This window comes from Oryx dammah, unplaced genomic scaffold, assembly GCF_014754425.2.
Source record: "Oryx dammah isolate SB20612 unplaced genomic scaffold, SCBI_Odam_1.1 HiC_scaffold_11, whole genome shotgun sequence".
NCBI classification, from domain to species: Eukaryota; Metazoa; Chordata; class Mammalia; order Artiodactyla; family Bovidae; genus Oryx; species Oryx dammah.
Window position 1 is genome coordinate 8,624,927 of NW_024070195.1, and position 22,755 is coordinate 8,647,681.

The 22,755-nt window shown below is 45.0% G+C and overlaps 1 protein-coding gene across 11 annotated transcripts in view; it reads left to right on the forward strand.

The window, feature by feature from the left end:
* The window catches only part of PHACTR1 (phosphatase and actin regulator 1), a 515,267-nt gene that overhangs the window by 310,617 nt on the left and 181,895 nt on the right, over nucleotides 1–22,755 (forward strand). For all 11 annotated transcript variants that reach the window (XR_005722669.1, XR_005722671.1, XR_005722673.1 and 8 more), the window contains one exon: nucleotides 4,397–4,561. Coding sequence is in view for 5 of the 11 variants with exons in the window: in XM_040249267.1 (XP_040105201.1) it covers nucleotides 4,397–4,561 (165 nt within the window). In the remaining 6 variants the exon portion in view is untranslated. The remainder of the gene's footprint in view (nucleotides 1–4,396; nucleotides 4,562–22,755) is intronic.

Sequence of the window (22,755 nt, forward strand, 5' to 3'; positions counted from 1 at the left end):
GGGCTTCTCTTTGCAGTGTCTTCTCTTGTTTCAGAGCACAGGCTCTAGGGCTCTAGTAGTTGTGATATGTGGGCTCAGTAGTTGCAGCTCCCGAGCTCTGGACACAAGCTCAGTAGTTGTGGCGCTTTGGCTTAGTTGCTCTGAGTCACGTGGGATCTTCCCAGACCAGGGGTCGAACCCATGACTCCTGCTTTCACAGGTGGATTCTTTACTTCTGAGCCGCCAGGAAAGCCCCTGGATGCTTTAAATTTCTTACCTCTCGTGTCTTAGACTGTTTGGAGACTCAAACGATGAGAACTCCTCCAGCCAAATGGAGATACTCAAACAGACAAGAAATTTTGCATAGAATTTCAGTGGTTTGACCCCCACTCCCCAAGTCTGTTGGGTCCAGGCAGTGTTTCATTTGGGCTGCAGAGTCTGTATAGAGAAGTACTAGAAGATCATTCTGGGCAGGAACTCAGACGGAGATTCCTGAAGGGCAAAGCAAGAAACCAGAACTTTCTACTCTATGGGGAGCCATTGGAAATTTCTGAGAAAAGTAATCTAGCAACAGTTTAACATGTAAGTTTGAAGGCAGGAGACTAGGAAGGTAGGTGCAAAATCTGGGCAAGCTGAGATTATCAGCTAAGGTAAGAAGCTTTTAAAAGGTGATGGCTACAAAAGAGAAAGTGATCTTGTGCGAATCAGGTCACCAGACTGTCTTGAGCTGGTTTCCATCCTGGATTCAAAACCTCCTAGCTGTGGCTTCCCACAGTTGTCACTGTGTGCCTCTTCCCAGCTGTTGGGCATTGTTGAGGGGGCATTCAGATGGTTCTAGTGGTAAAGAATCCACCCGCAGTGCAGGAAACATGAGCCTTGGGTTGGATCCCTGGGTCGGGAAGATCCCTTGGAGGAGGGCGTGGCAACCCACTCCAGTATTCTTGCCTGGAGAATCCCATGGACAAGAAGCCTGGTGAGCTACAATCCATGGGGTTGCAGAGAGTCGGACATGATAGAAGTGACTTAGCATGCTCAAGAGGGTACCAACGCAAGCAGCTGGTACCCTTTAAAGAGAATAATTTCCAAAATCAGTATTGCTCCAGAGGCTGTTTACTTACACTGTTCGGCTTCTATTTCCTCATTGCAGTTGTTTTTTTTTAACCAGTCTGCTCAGCCTCTGTGTAGCCCAGACTTACTTAAAGTCTCCTCCATCTTTATCTTTGTCTCTTCAGTCACAATCCACTTTATCCATTGCTGCCAGATTCTTCTTCCTGAGGCTCACATCTGATCCGTGCCATTTGTGATCACAGACCTCGGTTCAGATGTTCGTAGCTCAGAGTAAAGTCTTTGATGACTAATTTCTGAAGTACTTTTGATCCCACTTTCTCCCTAAGAACCCTGTTTCACAAACTTCTCAATCTCTTCCCTGCGTCGTCCGTCTCTTGCTCTCCACTGGTGCTTGCTTGCTCAGCCTAGTAACGTGATCCTGTCTTCCCATCCCTTCCTGACAAACTTTCTTCAGCAGTTCTCCATGAGCTTAAGAAATAAAACCCGACTCCCTAAAGGAAAAAAACAAACAAAAAAAAGACTTCATTATTTGGTTTCAAAGCCCTTGTCCTTGAGCAGCCATCCTTTTCTGCTTCTTTCCTTTCTAGTCAGAGTTCATTAAAACATGTAAAGTCTTCATTATCTCCCTGGTCATGAGAAGAGAAAACTTCGTTCTTGCTTTCTTGTCCTCCCCCATGTGGATCTAGAAAATTACCATGATGTGCTGATTCTCTCTCTGCTGGATCACATCTTTTCTCCGTGTCCCTTCTGTCACTGCCCTCCAGATGTGTCTGCTGGCCTCCTTTGTTAGGCTCCACCACCTGTCTTTTCACACTCGAGTTCAAGATGCCGTTGGCTGTCACTATATTTCTCGGAAACAGATCTGATTGTGTCCTGGTCGTATGTCTTCTCAATCAGGCTATTTAAAACTGAGTCCCTCCCCGACCCAGACACTCTTGGTATCATTTACTTATCATACTTGCCTTTTTTTTCTCCCTCCAGCAGCCATCTCCCAGCATGCTGGGTGGTTTACTAAGTTTTGCTGTGTGTTGTCTGCCCTCCACCCTACCCTCCAGTGTAAGCTCCGTCATAGCCTACACTGGTATTTTTATCAGATCATTTTTTATCTCCTGTTTACTGACACAGCCCAAGTGTCTGGTACACAGTGAGCATTCCGGAAGTATTCGTTGAATGTGATAATGTCAATTCCCATTTTCAGATTCCCACCCGTCTCCTTCTGCAAATAGGATGAAACCCAAACACCCAGTTTTCCGAAGGCTTGCAGAGTCTGGCTCCAGACCCATCCCCACCTCTCAGCACTGACTCCCCGTCTCACCCAGTGTAGCTGACTCCGCTGGTTACCTGGGTTTCTTACAGCTCCCAGGCAATGCCATATTCTTTCAGCCCGCTCTGTTCCTTTTGGGTCTCTTTCTCCTTCCAGAGATCCATTTCTCCTCCTCCCTATGTAGGGAGAATGGTTCCTTCTCTCAAATCCAGCTCCAAATGGCACACCCTGGGGTCTTCTCCAGCGATGAAGAAGAGTCTGCCCCTCTGTCCTCTTTGCCTCCATTGAATCTGGCAGTTTCCCCCGACAGCGGAATTTTCCACACTGATGCCACCGTCTTCTCCTCTAGACGCTGCCCAGCCATGTCCAGTTCTTCGGTATATCTGCTCCAGGAAAGATCAGTATCTGGTCACTATTGAGTGGTCACGTAAGACAGTGATGGAAGAGAGGGGTCCCCATGCAGAACCCTGTAATCAAAGGGTTAAGTGCTTTCGCTATGCAGCGTGTTGAAGTCGTTGGGTGCTCACCACTGTCCCCCAAACTGATGCCCCAACAGTGTTCCCTGATTCCATGAATGGAGGGGGCCATTCCACTGACATGATCCAAGGGGCATCAGGAATGATCTGCCTCCTCCCCCTCAACCACCCAGTCAGTCCTGGGTCCTGTTGACTTGGCTTCCCAGACGTCTCTAAAATTCATTCACTTCCTTTCAGTCTTGCCCACAGCCCTTACCAACCTGCCATCATCTGTCACTGTTGCACACTGCCTGGCACATGGTTGAGGTCCCATATATAGGTCTGTTTTTTTTTTTCCATTTATTTAAGTTGGAGGATAATTGCTTTACAATATTGTATTGGTTTCTGCCATATATCAACAGGAATCAGCCATAGGCATACATATGTCCCCTTTGAGCTCCCTGCATCATATAGCAAATTCCCACTGGGTATCTACTTCACACATGGCAGTGTATATGTTTCAATGCTGTTCTCTCTCTTTCTGTTGAATAATTGAATCTCCTGACTTCAAACCATACTGGATGACAGCAGGTAGAACATCAGGCTATAAGACCGAGCTTAGAGATCAGCCTGTGTTGTGAAGTCCAGGAGTTTTTCTGAAGGATTATGTTAGAGGCTCAGCAGAGTGGTTCTGTGTTGGCCTCAGCTCTAGATGTAACTGGACTTTCTGGAAAGGCAGGTCCCTCCCGTCTGCCTTGATTTTGCCAACGAGGTTACTTTCTCTTTACCTCCCTGAGATCTATAGATGCTCAAGTACACTGGAAAAGAGTTTTGTCCCAAGTGATAAAAGGGGTTAGAGTGATTGTGGCCCTTAAGAAAGGGTCCCTGAGGCATTATGAGTTTGAAGGTCTTCATGTCCTCAAATGTCAAGTTGTTGGGATGAGTCTAGATGGTACCTAATGTCACTCTCAACTCTGTTTCTAAGAATTTTTTTATTAAAGCGAAGCACCAGGAACAAAAAGACCTAGAGGAATTAAAGTAATTATAAGATCTACTGAAGTGTGATTCTGAAAACACAATTGGATTTTAAGGTGGAACCACTCATTCAATAGAGTCTAGTGCTACTGCCCGTCTGGGTGAAGCATCATCCTAGGAAAGAGTGTCGTGGGTGGTGTAAAATGTTGACATTGGAACGGACGGTTGGTAAATGTTTTCTCCCTCTTTTCTCAGCAGACGGTGTTATAGTGACAGCGTCTGCCAAGTCTTACTTGAGAAAGTGCTGGACCAGTAGTTACACTGACTGTCATCTGACTCTTCTCACGCCCTGTCCTGGCCTTGTTGGGAGTCTCTGTGTCAGGAGGGCTCTGCTCCTCCTCGTCCTCCTTCTCGAGCCTAGGTTAAGGTTGGCCAAATCCGTTTTGGGTGCTCCAGATCCCCTAGGCTTTGGCTGACTGTCGCCAGCCTTTAGCACACGTTGGTATGACTTCCATTCCAAAAGGCAAAAAGAGAAACGGAAGTTCGGTCATGTGGTTTCTGTTATCTGTAACCATGGAAAACGTTGGCCATCTGTGAGGCTCCCGTTTTAACACTTTTCTTTCTCCTTTTTCCATCTCCTTCTCTGGAAAACAAGCTGAGGAAGTGGAGAGGCTGGCGGCCATGCGATCTGACTCCCTCGTCCCAGGCACCCACACCCCACCTATCCGGAGGAGAAGTAAGTTTGCCAACCTGGGGAGGATCTTCAAGCCTTGGAAATGGAGGAAGAAGAAAAGTGAAAAGTTCAAACACACGTCTGCAGGTAAGGTTATTTGTTTGCCTTGATTTTTCACTGGGCATCTGTTGACTTCAACTCGGTAGGTTTGTTAGTGGAATTTAATTACAGTTGGCCGCCTGAACCAAAGGGAAAAAAGTCAAGCCTTGGAATTGCTCTCGTGTGGAATAATTCTTCAGCGTGATTGAAAATGGCTTTCAGCTCCTATGTGTTTTCATGAGTCTCGGGTTTTTTGTTGTTGTTTTTCAGTTTATACAACCACCACTTTGATTTAATCTATAAATATCTGAACTTAGCGCTCCACCTTGCCCATACTTGACTGCTTTCATTCCAGCGTTGACAATCCATTTCTTATCTTTCATGCTTATTTTCCCTTCTCTGGTTAAAAATCAATACAGAGCAGAAAGTAAGTTGTATATGGTCGTTGGCAGATAGGAATAGGTTTGTTTGTTTTTTTTTAATGGAGGAAAAATCTTGAATAAGTGAAGCATCATTGTAAAATGACAAAGATAACTCTCTAGTTCATAGCCTAGTCAGTGGCAAAGGAATCTGGGTAAACTCAGTATGGCTGGGGTCTGACGAGCACTGACTCTGCAGTCAGATGACCTAGCTTCAAGTTCAGCTCTGAAACTTGTTAGTTGTGTGACCTTGGTTGATTGAACCTTGTACCCCAGTTTTCTTATTTGTGAGATGGGGTGAGAATGGTACCTTACATGACTGAGATTAGTAGGATGTTCATGGTGGCACTTTATGTACATATTTTTTAAATAAGAGTATTACAGAGAGCAGAGTGTAGGGAAAGAAATGCTAAGAGTTCTGATTTCACTGTTGGGTTTGAGATGAGATGATGGAGGAGCCATGCAGATTCATTCTCTTTGTTTCATTCTGATTTTCATACGTAAGTTCACAGGTCATCCAGGGCCACTCTGGGGCTTTTAGTTCCTTCTTACCCCATGTCCTGTTCTCCCTTCTCCTCAGAATCATCACCTTCTCTCTTTATTGGTCCTCTTCCTGCTGTGGCTCACTCCCAAAGTGTGAAATAGGCAATCTGCTTCTCGTACCTTGTCTACCGATCTGAGAATTTTCATGCTCGTTGCTTTGAGGAGTGAAAGAGAAAAGAGAGAGAAAAGTTGCCACGTCTTGAAATCTGTACCCGTTTTCATGTAGTCATCCCCAGTTGCTGCTTTCTGTTTCTGAGATGGAAGCCTCAATGTCCTGTTGCCATCACTTGTTCATTCCTGAGATTAGAATGAACCTGTGAATTTCATGAATCTCTAAATTGTCACCCCGCTGACAGTCTCTTCACCTGAATGCGTTCTCCCTGGCTTTTGATCATTATACAGGCTTGTTAAGGTGTCATAAAGCATGTAGGTCATTTACATATCTCTAAACACTTCTGAGAGATTTTCATGTAAGCAAAACTCTAAAGGGATGGCTCTCCTATATCCCCCCCAGAGTGAAACAGAAAAGGTCACTTACAGCATTGCCTTGGAGAAGAGAAATCTAAATGAAATATATTCTCAAGCAAAGTGAGGGGTCAGATGTGAACACGAAAGAAACAGGGAGTGTTCTGGAAGCACTGGAAAAAAATAATAAAGATTCCACAGGTTCCTTTGTGGTCCTCCTGACTGTGCTATGAAAACAGCTTATAATGAAACAATCCAATATAATACATTTAAATAATTGCCATGTATCAGCATGAACTCCTGAACGATGCTGTATTGGATGCATTTCCTCTGGACAGTCAGGGGCTTGGCTTGGTCCATTTGGCAAGACCGTAAGACGAAGCTCCGATGCTTCTTGTGCAAAAATGCACCTGAACCGCTGTGCTGACTTCTTTAAGGTGTCAGAGAACTCGTCCTTTGATGGGTGCAAATCCAGTGGCATCAAACTACTCATGAACCATTAAAGTCTGAAAATTTTTTCGTTTAAAACTTGAGAGAGAAAGAATTAAAAACCTGAGATAGGCAAAATTGCAACTTTAATCTTTCTTAGTATTAACTCTTCTTAGCAAGTTATTGTGACCTCAGTGGCCAAACTGATTAATTTGGCAGATGAATATAATATTTCCATGTGTTTTATTTTATTTATTTTTTAAAAATATATTTTATTATTTGGCTGTGCCAAGTTTTGGTCATGGCACGTGGGACCTTCTATCTTCATTGCAGTGTGTGGGATCTTACTTGTGGCATATGAGATCTAGTTCCCTGACCAGGGATCAACCCCCACCCCCCTGAATTGGGAGCGTGGCGTCTTAGCCACTGGACTACCAATGAAGTCCCTGTGTGTCTTTATTTTAAAGGACAATCAGGTCCTGAATTAGAGAAAATAGAAGATAGGCTATGGGCTCTCTGTAAATCATGATAAATGGATGGGTTTTATGCTACAACCAGCTAATCTGATTTTTTAGTTTAAGTCAGTGGAGTGCACTGTAGTATATTTTGTTCTTAACTGGATTCAGAAATATTGTTCCTGATTTTTGTAAATAAGGAGAGACTTCCTGTGCTAGTTCTTAGCTTCACAGAGAAAAAAATTGACAACTGAAGGATGTGTAACATGATAAATTTGTGTGTATGATCAAATAGTACTTTGAAGTACAAACTTTTCCTATGTGTGGCTAAGCGTCAAGTATTAAATATACAAGAGAATTTACTGATTATGGGAATGTTAATTGGTTGATCAATTTTAACCGTTATGCAAATATTTGTCGTGTGTGTATGTATATGTGTATGTAACATATTTTCATATGTACAACAATTTCCACAATTTTAAATACACAGAATAAGCCCAGATATTAAAGTTGAAACTCCAGTACTTTGGCCACCTCATGCCATGAAGAGTTGACTCATTGGAAAAGACTCTGATGCTGGGAGGGATTAGGGGCAGGAGGAGAAAGGGACGACAGAGGATGAGATGGCTGGATGGCATCACTGACTCGATGGACGTGAGTCTGAGTGAACTCCAGGAGTTGGTGACAGACAGGGAGGCCTGGTGTGCTGCGATTCATGGGGTTGCAGAGTCGACACGACTGAGCAACTGAACTGAACTAATTACATTTATATTATGTATTTGCATTTAAACTTGTGTGCTTTCTTGATTACACAAAAGGACATTAATACAATGTATACTTGGCCTATTGTTATTTCCACGGTGAGTTACATTTCTAATTTGCCAGAATTAGCTATACTGTAGTTTCCCTGTAACTCAAGTTACAGAACGCATGTGTCTGTGTATACAGCATTTTCAAAGGCGCACCCAGAAATCTTGCTTTGTAAGCTGTGTTAGCAATAAGAGAACCACACTGGAAAATGATGATCTCAACATTTTCCTCAGTCTTGGCGTCAACAATTACATGAGTTTATCAAAGACCGATTTCCACACTCCATGCTGCTCAAACATCTTTGTATTCCAGGCTGAAGGCTGGTGTCCTTAAAAAGTCTTCAGCATGAACTTTGGATGCTGGTGAAAGCCCAGCAGGACAGGGAGCTTCCCTCAGAAGCGTCTGGCATTACACGATGGTAGGAATAAAACAGGAATGGATAGAACACCAAATAATGGGTCCTCATGGAGATGATCTTGACATGCCTTTCGGCCTGCCCTCAGATGCCCTGCCCAGGTCCTGCGAAGCACTCAGCCCGACATGTCCGGCTTCTGTAGAATCAGCAACAGGTGTCCACCACACATCCCACACCTGCCCCAGGAGCAGAGACAGATGACAGCATCCCGTCCGAAATCGAGAGGGCCTCCCCCAAAATAGTCAACTGCAGCCGTCGTCTCCAGATTGCTTGAAAATGAGGACTGTATTTATAGACAAGCAGAACTGGCGGGAATAAACTGTGAAGATGCCACCGAATTACGCTTTTGTTTCCTCTTGACAGAAAATCATAAGCTGCAGGAGTTGGCCCTGGAAATCTACCACGTGCCAACATTCCCTGTGTGCTTCGAAAGCTTTCCTGCATCCCTAGGGCTTGAACAACAATAAAAGAATAATAATAAAAACCTTGTCCTGAGTGCCGTCCACATACTGACACTGGCCGTGGAGTATGAACGTGAGCCGAACCGGACCTTGTGGGTTTGGCATGCCTGGTGTCGCTGGAAGAGGCAGACGATCAGATTACAAGAGTAAAGGTTAAGATCACACCTGTGATAGGACAGCGAAGGGAAGGTACTCAAAAGAATGGTGGAGAGGCGGAGCTTGAGGGAGCAAGGAGACTTTCCTGAGAAAGAGAAATTTGAGCTGGGATCTGAAGGAGGAGTAAGAATTTAGAAAATTAGCATTTCAGGTAGCAGAAATGACATGTGCAAAGGTCCTGTGGTGGACAGAGCAGGCGTGAGCAAGCTAGGAAAGCAAAAACAGTGGCTAGAGAATGGAAAGCAAGGCATATGGATGGGCTGAGGCTGCAATGGTTACCAGAGACGGGAGCCTCGCTGGTCCTGTATCCTGTAGGAAAAATTAGACAAGAGTGGGCGTGGCCACAGGAAGACCAGTTAGGAGGTCGCTGTACGGGTGCTGGTAAATTGGACTAATATTTGGTGATAGAATAACAGGTGGATTTAGGAGATGTCATAAGAAACTAGTGACAGGAATTAGCAACAGATCAGTTGGCGGAAGAGAGAAGTGTCACATTTGACACTGTAATGTTGATCTAGGGTATACGGTGTGGCCTTAAAAATGAGTCCTTTGGGAGAGTGACAGGTTTGGAGGAGTGGAGGCAGGGCGGGGAAGTGCAGGAGAAACGGTTCTAATTTTAGGTCTGTGTTCAAGTGGACTTTGTGGACCCAGTGTTGGCGTTGAATATACGGAAGGCGGAGGAGAGGTCTGCTCTGGATTTACTTTGGGATTGTGTGTTGATTAGAGCGATTCCCATATGTGAGCTTGGCGAGGGTGTGAGTAGGGAAAGGAAGAAAACAGGGCTGAAGACTGTCTTGTAGACAGAGGAAGAACGTCATTGCTAGTGACTGGACAGAGTGGCCTGAACCTGTGAAGGAGGAAGAAAGGTGTAGGAGGAAAACCAAAAGGATGAGGAGACAGGAGCCAGGAGACAAGAAACGTTTCAAGGCGTGGGAATGATGCCCTGTGTTCACTGCCGTGAAGAAGTCAAGTGAAAGAGGTACAGAAAAATGCCCATCGGCGTCAGTGATTCTGGTTGTCTAGAGTTTGTTCACTGGATGAACTTAGCGAGAGGTGGATTCTTTGGGAGTAGGTGCCAAATGAGTGTGGAGTGAGAATTTAGCAAGAAATGAGGAAGAATAGGTTCTCACAATGTCTGGCTGTCAAGTGGAGAAGACAGACAAGACCAGAATGGATGGTGGAGGACACAAATGTGTCTTCAGGGGCTTGTGTGTGTGCATTTTGCTTGGGAGGGACTGTATGTGTGCCTTCTAATCTGTTGCTGGCATTTTATGATGAAGGGGACAGAAGTGGGAGGAGCCAGTGTGAGGACTCGAGTAGAAAGAGTTTGAAAATATGGAACCAAAAGGGTGAGAGGGCTGAGATGACAGGGCTAGTTGGGATGTAGAGCACTGATGGGAGAGTTAGCATCCGCCAAGGGGTAAACAGCCTCCTCCAGTGAAGTGAGGGAGTCAGAGGGCCTGGTTTCCTGGTCAGGTAGGAAGTTGGAAGTGACCCTGAGTCTTCCTAGGTGATAAAGAAGGTCATCTCCTACCAGGGAGGAGACAAGAAGACCTGCAGAGTTAGGCCCACTTCAGGCCGATGGTGGTGAGTCTGCATGGCTCTCTGAGCACAGCTATGGATAAAGCAGATAGCTGGGTCTGTCCATGGCTGGAGTTTTGCCAAATGGATAAAAGGGCAAGATAGAGAGACAAAGGGGATTATTTATGTCAGTTTCCTGCAGCTGCTGTAACAAATCACTGCAAGTTTGGAGGCTGAGAAGAGCAGAAAGCTCTTCTCTCGTAATTCTGGCGGCCAGAAGTCCAGTATCAAGGTGTTGGCAGGTTGGTTCTTCCCAGAAGCTTTGAGGGAGAGTTATCCCACGCCTCTAGTAGCTTCTGGTGGCTACTGGGCAGCCCTGAGTGTTTCCTGGCTTGTAGCTGCCAGACTTGAATCTCAGTCTTCACATGGTCCTCATCCCACCTGGTCTCTCTGTCTCAAATCTCAGGCTCCTTTCTCTTAGGAAGACTCCAGACATTGCATGAATAATCCATTCCATCTCCAGGATTGCTGCTGTTGTCGCTCAGTCCTGTCCCAACTCTCTGCGACCCCGTGGACTGCAGCACATTAGGCTTCCCTGTCCTTCACTATCTCCCGGAGCTTGCTCAAACTCATGTCCATTGAGTCGGTGATGCCACCAGCCATCTTATCCTCTGTCGTCCCCTTTTTCCTCCCGCCCTCAATCTTTCCCAGCATCAGGATCTTTTCCAGTGAATCAGCTCTTCACATGAGGTGACCAAATTGTTGGATCTTCAGCATCAGTCCTTGCAATGAGTATTCAGGGTTGATTTCCTTTAGTATTGATTGGTTTGATCTCCTTGCAGTCCAAGGGACTGTCAAGGATCTTCTCCAACATTACAGTTCAAAAGCATTGACTGTAGCCACAAAATTAAAAGATGCTTGCTGCTTGGAAGAAAAGCTATGACAAACCTGGATAGCATATTAAAAAGCAGAGACATCACTTCATCAACAAAGGTTCACATAGTCAGCGCTGTGGTTTTTCCTGTAGTCGTGTATGGATATGAAAGTGTGACCATAAAAAGGCTGAGTGCAGAAGAACTGATGCTTTTGACTGTCCAAGACAGATGCCCACATACAGAGATCCTTAACTTAGTTACATGTGCAAAGACCATATTTCTCAGTAAGATTCCATTGATGAAGGTTAGGTCTTGAAGACCTTTTGAGGGGATACAATTCATCCCAGTGTGCTCCTGGAATTTACATTGGATAGGAAAGGAGAGGTCCAGTGGGTTGAAAAGAATTTTTAAAAAATCGATCTTAAAAACACTGATGAATGAAGAAAGCAAGTTGTAGAAGGATGTACAGAGTAAGATACGTTACAGTTTTTACTGGCAGCATATATGCCCTGAAAACAGTGAATGGGAATGGGAAGGATTCCTGATGACTTCAACAGAAACTGTAACATTTTATTTCTCGTAAACAATATGAGGCAAAAAGGTCCAGTATTAATGTGTATCCTGGGTGGTGGATTTGTGAATGTTATTCTCTACTGTTTCTATATATTTGAAATTTGTGTAATTTAAACAAAAGAAATAATTCTAATAAAAAGTGACTTTAAGTTCCAAAGAAGTCAAAGAATTTTAAGACGGTCAGTGGGATCAGTTGCCAGAAGGAGGCTGGAAGGACAGGAGCTCGTGGGTTCAGAACCGCATTGTCGAACTTGCCATCTTCAAAGTTATGGAGACAAAATGCAGACCGAAGCTTTGGAAGTGGGTGGCTGAGGTGGAGGAATGGGTCAGGAAGTTATTTAGAATGTGAGAAATGATCCAGTCCCATACGTAGGGCAAACACCCTATGTATCTCTCTTATTGCAAAATCTTGTGCCAATTTAATTTCCTGTTTTCAATCAAGTAATGAAAGGAACTGTCCTTTGATTCTAGTGTACAACTAATTGCTCATTGATACGTTCTTGGAAAGATTCTATTCTTTTATTCCAGTTGAGATGATTCAGCCCATAATAATTTCAGGCCAATAAAGTACTGCAGTTTAATTCACAGAAAATCAAAGGTTGCTTTTTAAACATTTACTCCAGCTATTAACAAACCCTCATCTAGCACAGGTCAAATTGTGTCGCAACAAGGCAGCAACTTGCAAGCAGAAGTGGTGGCTGGTCCATCTGCCTGCCACACAGTTGGGAGCCTGAGCACCAACCCCTGGGTTTTGTTTGCTCCTTGAGTGCCAAGTCGTTCAGCCTGTCCAACTCTTTGTGACCCTGTGGACTGTAGCCCGCCAGGCTCCTCTGTCCATGGGATTCTCCAGGCAAGAATACTGGAGTGGGTTGCCATTTCCTTCTTCAGGTGATCTTCCCAACCCAGGGATTGAACCCACGTCTCTTATGTCTCCTGGCAGACGGGTTTTTTTCACCCCTAGCGCCACCTTACTTGGCTCCAGCCCCACCCAACTGCCAGCAGTGATGAAAGGCCAGGCCTGAAATGTGTTGGGAGCTCTGTTCATATTAATAACAAGGTCCAAGAACACTGTGTGATTTGCCCAGTGTTTTTCTGTATACATGAATACAACTTTGGGTAGGAGATGCTTAGGGACTCACTTGAGCACAGAGCTCCAGCCTTCTCATTAGGTCCCCAGACTGATTGCCCTTCAGCTGTAGATTTTGCTTATCTCACACCACCCCTCCCAAGAGCAGGAGCCAACCCTGAATCCTGGCTTGTACCTACTTCAGCTGCTTTCTAGCCGCCCCTTTCCCTCAGGGCCAGACTCTACTTCCTTTATTTCTTCCATCCATTCATGCAGAGTTACTGATATCTTTAGCAACCATTAGCTTCAAGGAATCCCTTCCTGGGTAGCCCATGTCTCTAGAATTGTTCTTCTTCAAATAAAACTGCTTAGATAGTGAAAGTGAAAGTGAAGTCACTCAGTGGTGTCTGACTCTTTGCGACCCCGTGGACTGTAGCCCACCAGGCTCCTCTGTCCATGGGATTCTCCAGGCAAGAATACTGGAGTGGGTTGCCATTTCCATCTCCAGGGGGATCTTCCTGACCCAGGGATCAAACCCAGATCTTCTGCATTGCAGGCAGACGCTTTAACCTCTGAGCCACCAGGGAAGATAGTGAAGACAGTGTAAACTGGATTCTGCCTTTGGACCTGGTGTGTTGGCTTCCTGGCTCTGAAGGAAGAGTCTGTCACTGATATCCAGGACAGTTGGCCCCCCTGCTAGCCCCACCTGCTGATTCCTGTCTGTTAGGGATCCCTAGCATGCTATGTGCTTGACGGAAAGTGTCAGTCGCTCAGTCGTGTCTGACTCTTCTGTACTCCCACGGACTGTACGCAGCCAGGCTCCCCTGTCCATGAAATTCTCCAGGCCAGAATACTGGAGTGGGTTGCCATTCCCTTCTCCAGGGGATCTTCCTGACCCAGGGATCGAAGCCCGGTCTCCTGAGTTGTAGGCAGATTCTTTACCATCTGAGTCTCCAGGGAATACCTGCAATTCCTGGAAGAGAGAATGAAACCCTAAACTTTTCTTCCAGGTTTATCGTGACATCCTTTTCTGGTGTAGAACTGAAAATCCCTTTCATAAGTGGAATCATTGCCTCAGATCCAGCACAAGACTGGCTGTGTTCACTACGAAGACCCTCTGGATCATCACTGGCACTCTTGAGTTGGAAGGTTTTTTTCCTTCCCATTCAGGCCGAGAGTTGAAATTGATAGATTGAAAACATCAGTGATCACGAATAGACACATGTGTGCTTGGAAGAGAGCTGGTTTAGGACTTTGTGCCCTAACTTTAATGTTCTCTTGGAGCCGCGCTTTCCCAGCTGACAAGGTAATGTTATCTACCTGCCCAGAGGTTAGAATTTCAGACTTCTGTAAACCATAGCAAGTCCAGAAATAATACTGACTAGGCGTGTTGCACCTATGTATATGTCCCAAGCACTGCCACTGTCCCTAAAGAAGGCAACGGTGACGACAGAGGTGTCCCCTTGTCTCCCAAAGGTTATGGCCTTAGGGGAAAATCAAGTAATGAAGCCAGTAGTTACAACGAAGCATTGGGTTGGCCAAAAAGTCTGTTCCGGTTTTTCCATAAAATGGTATGGGAAAATCCAAATGAACGTTTTGGCCAACCCAATAAAAGTGATGGGAGATACACAAGAGCCCCAGGAACTCAAAGGAGACAAAGCCAACTGCACTCTTAACTTACCAGGAAAGTAAGAAAGGGGCATTTAACTAAGGAGTTAGGCAATGAGGGTGAGAGAATCTTCTCTCCCAGTGGAAGGAAGCCTGGAAAAGAGGACAGGAGAGATTGGCTGTCTACAGCTGGCAGAGAGGTGGTGGTTGGGAAAGGACTGTTGGCTGAGAGGTGTTCAGAGCAGTGGGAGAAGAGGTGGGCAAGGGTCTGCTCTTAGAGGTTCTCATGAGAACGTCATGGAGTTCTCATCAGGCTTTTTCCTGATGCATTATCCTAAGGAAGCTATTGGAAGACCCACCTTTTTGAAAGCTCCTTTTCTATATGATTGGGAAAGTTTGCAGAGGTACCCGATGTTGTTAATGTAGCTTCTGTATATTTGTGTTTGTAATGAGAAGATATCCTTGCGAGAGAATTAAGAGACCTCATTGCTATCACAGCCAAAGGAATATGAAGTGTCTCTGGTTCTGGTAACAAGGAAACTGGTTAGCAGGTGGTTGATTATACTGTGAGTGAGAAATGAAGATGACCGAGACAGTTGCTGGAGATATTTAGGAGACAGGATAAGCAGGACTTAATTACAGCTTGGATGTGGAGAGTAAAGGAAGAGTAAAGAGCATGCTCTGGTTTCTCCCTTGAGCAGTGACATGCCAGTCAGATGAATGGAGGTACCACTTACTACATCGGGTTTATGGGGAAAATTGAGCATATATTTGGAGGCATGCTAAATATAGATGGAAGAAACTGAATACAGAGGACTGGAATCAAGAGAGGTCTGGCTGGAAATGCCAATCTGCAAGTTGTGGGACCTGGATATTTGTTGAAGCCATGGAATGAGAAGTCCAAGGGAGAATGTCTATGGGAAGCAAAGAGGGGCTTTCAGAGGCCCCTGAGGTCCCCTGACCTGTGAGTCAGGAACACAGGCAGAGGAGTCTATGGAGAAGGTAGACAAGGCCCACTAGAGTTGGGAGGAAAACCAGAAGGGGTCATTGGCTTCCTTGTCCAGATCTCAAGAAAGGAGGGGGCTCCGGTCTGCCAGGACCTGATGAGATAGTCAGGACTGAAAACTGCCTATTGTGTTCAGTGACAACTCATCCCTGGTGTCTTTGGGAAGAGCAGTTTCAGAAAATCCATATGGCTTGGAGTTTAGAAAGCATATGGTTAAGGTATAAATGAGCATGGAGGAAGCAGACTTCTTTTAAGGAGTTTGGCTAGAAGGGAGGAGAAATACAGAGTGATCACCAGAAGGGGTATGAGCTTAAGGGAAGCGTATTTTGAGATTGATTGGATGGTGTCAAGATGTGAACTTCGCCTTCACATGGCTTTAGCGTTCCAGGGGAAACGGAAACGTCAGCACCGTGACCGTGGAGGCAGATTAAATGTGTCTCCACACATTTTTTCAGTGAAGACAGGTCTCCTGACGAGGAAATACAAACATGCAAATAATCAGAGCACTATTGAGCATCTGATTTTAATAAGAAATCATCAAGTTGCATCGCTCTCAGCACCTGGCTGGATCATGGTTCTCCTTGTATGACTGGAAAATTCAGTTTCTTCAACAATAGCAGCAAAAAGGCTGAGCATGGACAGTTACAGAATCTTCTTTCCTGCATACCCATCATGGCCCAGAGAGGGAACATCTAGGAGTTAGAAGGCAAAGTAGACTTAGTGGTCCTGTTTTTAAAGTACAGCTCGAGGAGGGACAGGCTAAAGGTTGTGAAAATCAGCCCCCAGCTGGAGTGGAGACTGTATGGAAATCATTGTTTCCTGCTGAAGTGAACTTTATGCAGCACGCTTTGCTTACATGTCAAGACTGTGAAGTCTTTGATGATGGCAATCATGCATGCCTTTGCCCCTCTGACCCCCAGCATTAGGTAGAGCATCTGACATACTGAGTACCCAAGTCCAGCGGCTGGCCAACTGTATTGTTGCTGCTGCTAAGCTGCTTCAGTCGTGTCCCTCTCTGTGCGACCCCGTAGATGGCAGCCGACCAGGCTCCCCCGTCCCTGGGATTCTCCAGGCAAGAACACTGGAGTGGGCTGCCATTTCCTTCTCCAATGCATGACAGTGAAAAGTGAAAGGGAAGTCGCTCAGTTGTGTCCGACTGTTCGTGACCCCATGGACTGCAGCCTACCAGGCTCCTCCATCCATGGGATTTTCCAGGCAAGAGTGCTGGAGTGGGGTGCCATTGCCTTCTCTGAACTGTATTGTTGAGGTCCTCTAATAGTCTGAAAGTGGAGAGGTGAGGGCAGCGACTGAAGCAGAAGCCAGAAGGTCCCAGCCCTGGAAGAACTTCCATGATTGCTTTTCAGTTTATCAGAGTTCATAGGTCAGGTTATCTGGGCAGTACTGTTGCTTGGGTTATCTGTTGCTTGGAATGAAACACCCCAAAACTTAGTGGCTTAAAGCAACAAACTCAGTTGTATTACATCCTGTGACTGGGCTCAGCTGGATGGTTTTTCAGCCAGTCTTCCCCAGGGCCTCTTACGTGTTTGCAGACAGATGAGACTGGAGGCTCCCGGGGCCTCCCTCCTTCTCCGGGTCCTCTCAGAGCCATTCCACGAGGTCTCTTCCTGTGGTTTGTCCAGCAGGATGACTCAGGGTGCTTAAGAACGCAAACATAAAAGCTGCCAGGCCAGTTAAGACTCTTGTCCAGAGTTGGCCCAGTATCCCATTTGCAGGGTTCTGTTGCTTAAAAACAAGTCACTGAAGCAGCCCAGACTCTTTGTTGAAGCAAACCAAGCAAAAGTGTGAGTACCAGGAGCATGGTTCATGGGGTGCTGTTTTTGGAAGCCAGCAACCTCTATTGTCAAGGTGTAAGAAAACTGCAAGTGCTACTTATTCCCTTCTTTCCATGTATAATGTGATGTAACAGTTTTATTGATAACAAGAGAAATGTTATAATCTATTGGGTTTTCTGTGAATGTGAAATATGCATGGCCCCTTCCATGCCATACTCTCACAACAGACTTACATGGTGTTATTAGGCCCATTTGGCAGGTGGAGAAACTGATGCTTAAAGCAGCTAAATATTTTTCAGTTAGAAATGGCAGAGTAGGAACTTAAGCCTGGCATCTTGTCACTTGTGTTGCATTTTGGATCCATGAATATGGGAACTCATAATTTAGATGCTAAAACATACCATTCATTTGCACTAAAGCGATGTTACAGGATCCTTTCCTTTTCCTACTTATCTCTAGAAAGCTGAAATGTGAAGGAAGAGAATCTCATCAATAAACGCTGACACTGGAAATCATGATTTCTTTCTTGAATGCCCTTAGAGGCAGGGGTTAACAGCTTACCCATCTTTGCATCGCACAGTATCTAGCTCAGTGTCATGATGGCTTGTTTGTTTATTGACTAAGAATAAACTGAACTGGCTCCAAGCAAATACCATTCAAAACCATCGCATTTCTGTTTGCCCTGGAACATGGCATCTTTCTGCTACTGGGCACGTAGAAACAAAAGATGCCTGGATTAGGTAAGCAGTCATTGACAGCACAGGCTCTGGAGCAAGTGCTTGTTTTAGGGCTGGACATCCGCAGAACTGATTCTGGAAGGACACAGCTTTACAGCATTTGTGATAAGGTGTCTGCCTGGCCACTGACTTCCCAAGGTAATCAGGAGTTCCCTGTGACGAGGTGGTGTGAAGCAGTGATTACGGCACAGACCCTGTAGCCTCTCTACTCAGGTATCTCAAGAAAGTACGTTGTAGTCTCTGACCTCAGTGCCCTCAGCAAAAATAGGGATAAAACCAACACTTCATAAAGCTGTGAAGATTGAAAAAGGAGTTGTGGAAGCTCTTGGGATAATACCTTGAACATAGTAAGTATTTTGTAAGTTTTATCTGCCATTATTTTTTATTTTCCTAGAAGTGCTTTAGAAAGCAAAGAAACATCCAAGAGTAATGAAATACTTATTTCATAGTTTCAGTTTTTGAACGGTGTATGTATCAGACGACAGTTGTGATGAGCTCCTCTTGGCGGGGGTGTGTGTGTGTGTGTGCGTGTGCGTGCATGCACGTGTGTGCGTGCGTGTGTGTGTGTGCTCCTCTTGTGGGGGTGGTGTGTGTGTTCAGTCGTGTCTGAACTTTTGCGACCCCATGGATTGTAACCTGCCAGGCTCCTCTGTCCTTGGGATTTCCCGGGCAAGAATACTGGAGTGGATTGCCGTTTCCTTCTCCAGGATATCTTCCCCACCTAGTGATCGAACCCACGTCTCTTTCGTCTCCTGTGTTGGCAGGAGGATTCTTTACCACTGAACCACCAGGGAATGTTTGTCTGGGTACTGGGTCTAAGAGTTTGCTTTCAGACACCTTGTACAGTTCCACACAGCTGAAGTTTACCCCGCGTTTTCCTAGGTGCCCACAAGTTAGTTCACTAAAGTATTTCCTCTTCTTTGTGAATTTACAGTTAAGTGAACACACACTGTGGCCCCCGAGGAAGGGCTTCATCCAGTTTCTCCTTTGCTACATCAGAGGCAGAAATACTGATTATAATGAGGTACTCTTGGGGGAAAAACAATGAGGGTGTAATCTCCTGAAAATCAGATCTCTGTGGTAAGTCCAGACGCTCAAAAGTAGACACAGACATAGGCAGGATAACTGACCGTGTACTTTATTTTCCAAACCTGGACATCTTTGACAGTAAAATGAGATGTCATTACTACTTCAGGCAGGACAACAAGCATGAAATGGGTCTGTGCCAAGCAAGGCGGGGAGCATGGTGACTCTGTGCAAAGCCACCTGGACAGAAGCTACAGGCCCTGAGACCAGTCCTGCCGTGCAAACACAGCAGACATGCCAGTTAACTTGAAGGGAGAGTGGAAGGGGCCACTGGGACTGAAACTCTTAAGAACGCTCACACGGCCCTCGTTGTCTGCCAGTTCAGTTGAATTCATCAGCGGTCACGGAGTCTCTGCATCTTTGCAGAGTTCAGTGTCTGTCTGCAGCCCTCAACTGTGTCTCTTTTCTTCAGCACTTCTGCTGAATGTCTTGATTGGAAATTTTGTCCCAGGGCCAGTTTTTTCCACTTATCACGAATTCTCTTGTCCTTCAGCGCCTCTCCCCACAGTTCTTGACTGTGCCTGTCGTCAGCTCCTGGGCCAGAGGTGCAAGGACCCTTTTCCCACCTCCAGCCCCTCCAGGCATCTCACTCTCTGCTGCAGCCTCTCGCTGGACCAGACAGCGAGCTCCACTGGCCCTGAGAACTTCCCCTTTGTGATCGAGCATTCTTCTTTCTTTATTCCCCTTCCTCAGCTCTGTTCCCTCCTCATACTTTCCTCTGGAAGCTCTCATTTGTCCCCTCTGAAGCTCTGATGCCTCCTAAGTTCAGTTACGTTCTCAGACATTTGCTGGCTCCATGGACTCACATCTCCATTGGCAAGCCCAGCCTCCACATGGGCACCAGATGCCTCGTTTCTGCCCTAACAGGAGTACCTTGACTATGTGATGAATCACCATTCAGTTTGGGGACACTTTGAATCCAGCCTGTATGTTAGTTCCTTATCCGTTCCCATTACAATGTGTGTCTCCTTTCTGCACCATTGCTTTAATATATGCCTCGTTTCATCATGCTTTGCTTTATTGTGCGTTGAGGATGATGCATTTTCTCCAGATTGAAGGTTTGTGGTAGCCCTGCATCGAGCAAGTTTTATCAGCGCAGCTTTTCTGATAGCATTTGCTCATTTTGTATCTCTGTGTCACACTTTGCTCATTTGTGCAGTATTTCAAACTTTTTTTATCTGTTATAATGATCAGGAATCTTCGATGTTATGCTACAGCTTGCTGAAGACTCAGATGATAGCATTTCATTAGCAATAAAGTATCTTTAAGGTATGTAGGTTGTTTCCTAGACAGAATGGTATTGGACACTTAATAGACCACAATATAGTGTAAGCATAACTTTTATATGCACTTGGAAACCAAAAAAATTCATGTGGCTTGCTTTATTGTGATAGTCCCTTGATTGCGGTGGTGTGGAACCAAACCCACAATGTCTCTGAGGTCTGCCTGTATATATTCATCTTCTCTGTTCCCCCAGAATTCTTTAACCTTTTCCTCTTGGACTTTTATTTACTATAAACATAGTAATAATGTATTAGCACTAGCAATAACAGTGGTAGCAGAGGATAGTTGAGTGCCCACTGCATGGCAAATACTCAACAAGCTGTGATATAGCTCTTATAGCCTCAACAGTTACTCCTAATATCTATTTGAGCAGTTACTGAGCAGTTTCTGCTAATACCTGTTTTATAGATTAAGATAATATGAGGCCTAGGGTCAGTGACTTCCCCTGGTCACTTGGCTGGTTAATGGTAAAGCTCTAAAGGGTGTTGGATAAGACTCTTGAGAGTCTCTTGGACAGCAAGGAGATCCAACCAGTCTACCCTAAAGGAAGTCAGTCCTGAATATTCATTGGAAGGACTGATGCTGAAGCTGAAACACCAATCCTTTGGCCACCTGATGCGAAGAACTGACTCATTTGAAAAGACCCTGATGCTGGGAAGGATTGAAGGCAGGAGGAGAAGGGAATGACAGAGGATGAGAGGGTTGGATGGCATCACCAACTCAATGGACATGAATTTGAGTAAGCTCCGGAAGTTGGTAATGGACACGGAGACCTGGCGTGCTGCAGTTCATGGGGTCACAAAGAGTCGAACACGACTGAGCGCCTGAACTGAACTGAAAGGGTTTGAATGCAAGTCCATCTAACGTCAAAGTCATCTAGGCTTTCTTTGCTCAGAAATATCACTGTTACATGTGACTTGAAGCAGTCAAGAGTGAAAAGGTTGAGATGTGTGTATATCTAGGTAGACATGTTAAACACACTTGAATTCAGGAAGCAGAACCATTAAGAAAACAAAATAATATGAGAAAGAAGACTTGGTGATTCAGTGATTAATACTGGCATTCCTAAGCAGGGAATGATACTTATATGATATATATTAACTTGTCTCAAAAGAAAATGATTTATGGGTTGGTTGCTTTGTACTGGTGTTGGTTTTCCTTGTACAGTTAGAGGAAATAGAGGAATGACATTAGGCAGTGAATCAATTATGATTTGGGGCTCGTTTGGCTAAAACGAATTTCAAATAACCTTAATAGGAAAATAGATGGTGAACCCACACATGAATCGAATCGTTTCTGAAGGTCAATTTTAAAGGTCTTCCTTCTCTCTGTTAGCTCAGGGGGGAGTTGGGGTGGGGGCATTGCAAGAATATAACGTGTGTTAACTATTCATGAAATCCTGTGAATGAAAGGAAGCAGTGTGTACCAAGAACCTGCCTTGAGTCTGACCTGGGGAAGGAGGCCGTGGGTGATAACCTCAGCTGCCACACAGGACTTCCCTGGCTAGTCCCCGCGAGCTATTAGTCAGCAGCACTCTGAGAGGGCTTTGTGGGGTAGAAGTCAGAGCAGAGAGCCGATGATGTTCAGATGCAGATGTCGTTTCAGCATAGAAGAAGACTATTGTAACATTTCGTCTATTTTTGTCCTCCAGTTAACCCAGTGTGAGCTTCTAAAGAGAATGAATGTCCCCTCTGCGGTCGTAGCGGCTTTGCTGTGTCCTTGGAAAGGCTGCTCTGTTTGTTGGTCTGGGGTTTATAGTGCCTGGCTTCTTGGGAGCCTTGAGAGGCTCTGCAGTTGTACGAAGCTGCCTGCTACCCCTGCACCTGGCTGTCAAGGGCGCCCGTGTAAAGGGTCTTTGAATGCTTCCCAGCCTCCAGGAAGGGCTTGTATAATGCAGTAGTTTGAACAGCATGCTAATTACATTTCCAGATGTTTCTGTGAAGATTCTATGAAGCGATTATGAACTGGCATTTTACAACATCATTTTACAATAATGTATTCCTAAGTGGGGGAAAAAAAAATTATACAATTTCTCCACTGTGGCACAAAACTCTTATTTCATGCATGGACAACTGGAAAGATTTATTAACAGAAAGTTTGCCATTACAGTGAGGATCCTTCTTGCCTGCTGCATGAATGACTAAAACTTCACTTGATAGATTTGGGTCAGGTCAGTATTTACAGAGGTGCTCATGATAACGGACCTTCCTGATGGCGGCAGTCACATCCGTTGCTGGTTGTTCTGTAAAGACCAGTGGGCTCTTGTGTGTTGAATGCTAATGGAAGATATATAAATATCTCTAAAAAGAGTCATCGACGTGGTATTATCACAAACTGTCTCCCCATGTAAGGAAATTAGTGTCGTAATTTTGTGTCTAGATTCTAAATAAGACAGCTTGAGAGGTTTTTTTTTTGTTTGTTTTTAATTTCCATTAAAGTTTGAAAATAGAAAATTCACCCTGTACCCTACATGCTTATCAGTTATGTTCATTTACATATATATCTACTCACATTCATTCAAAGTAACTTCACAAAGATGA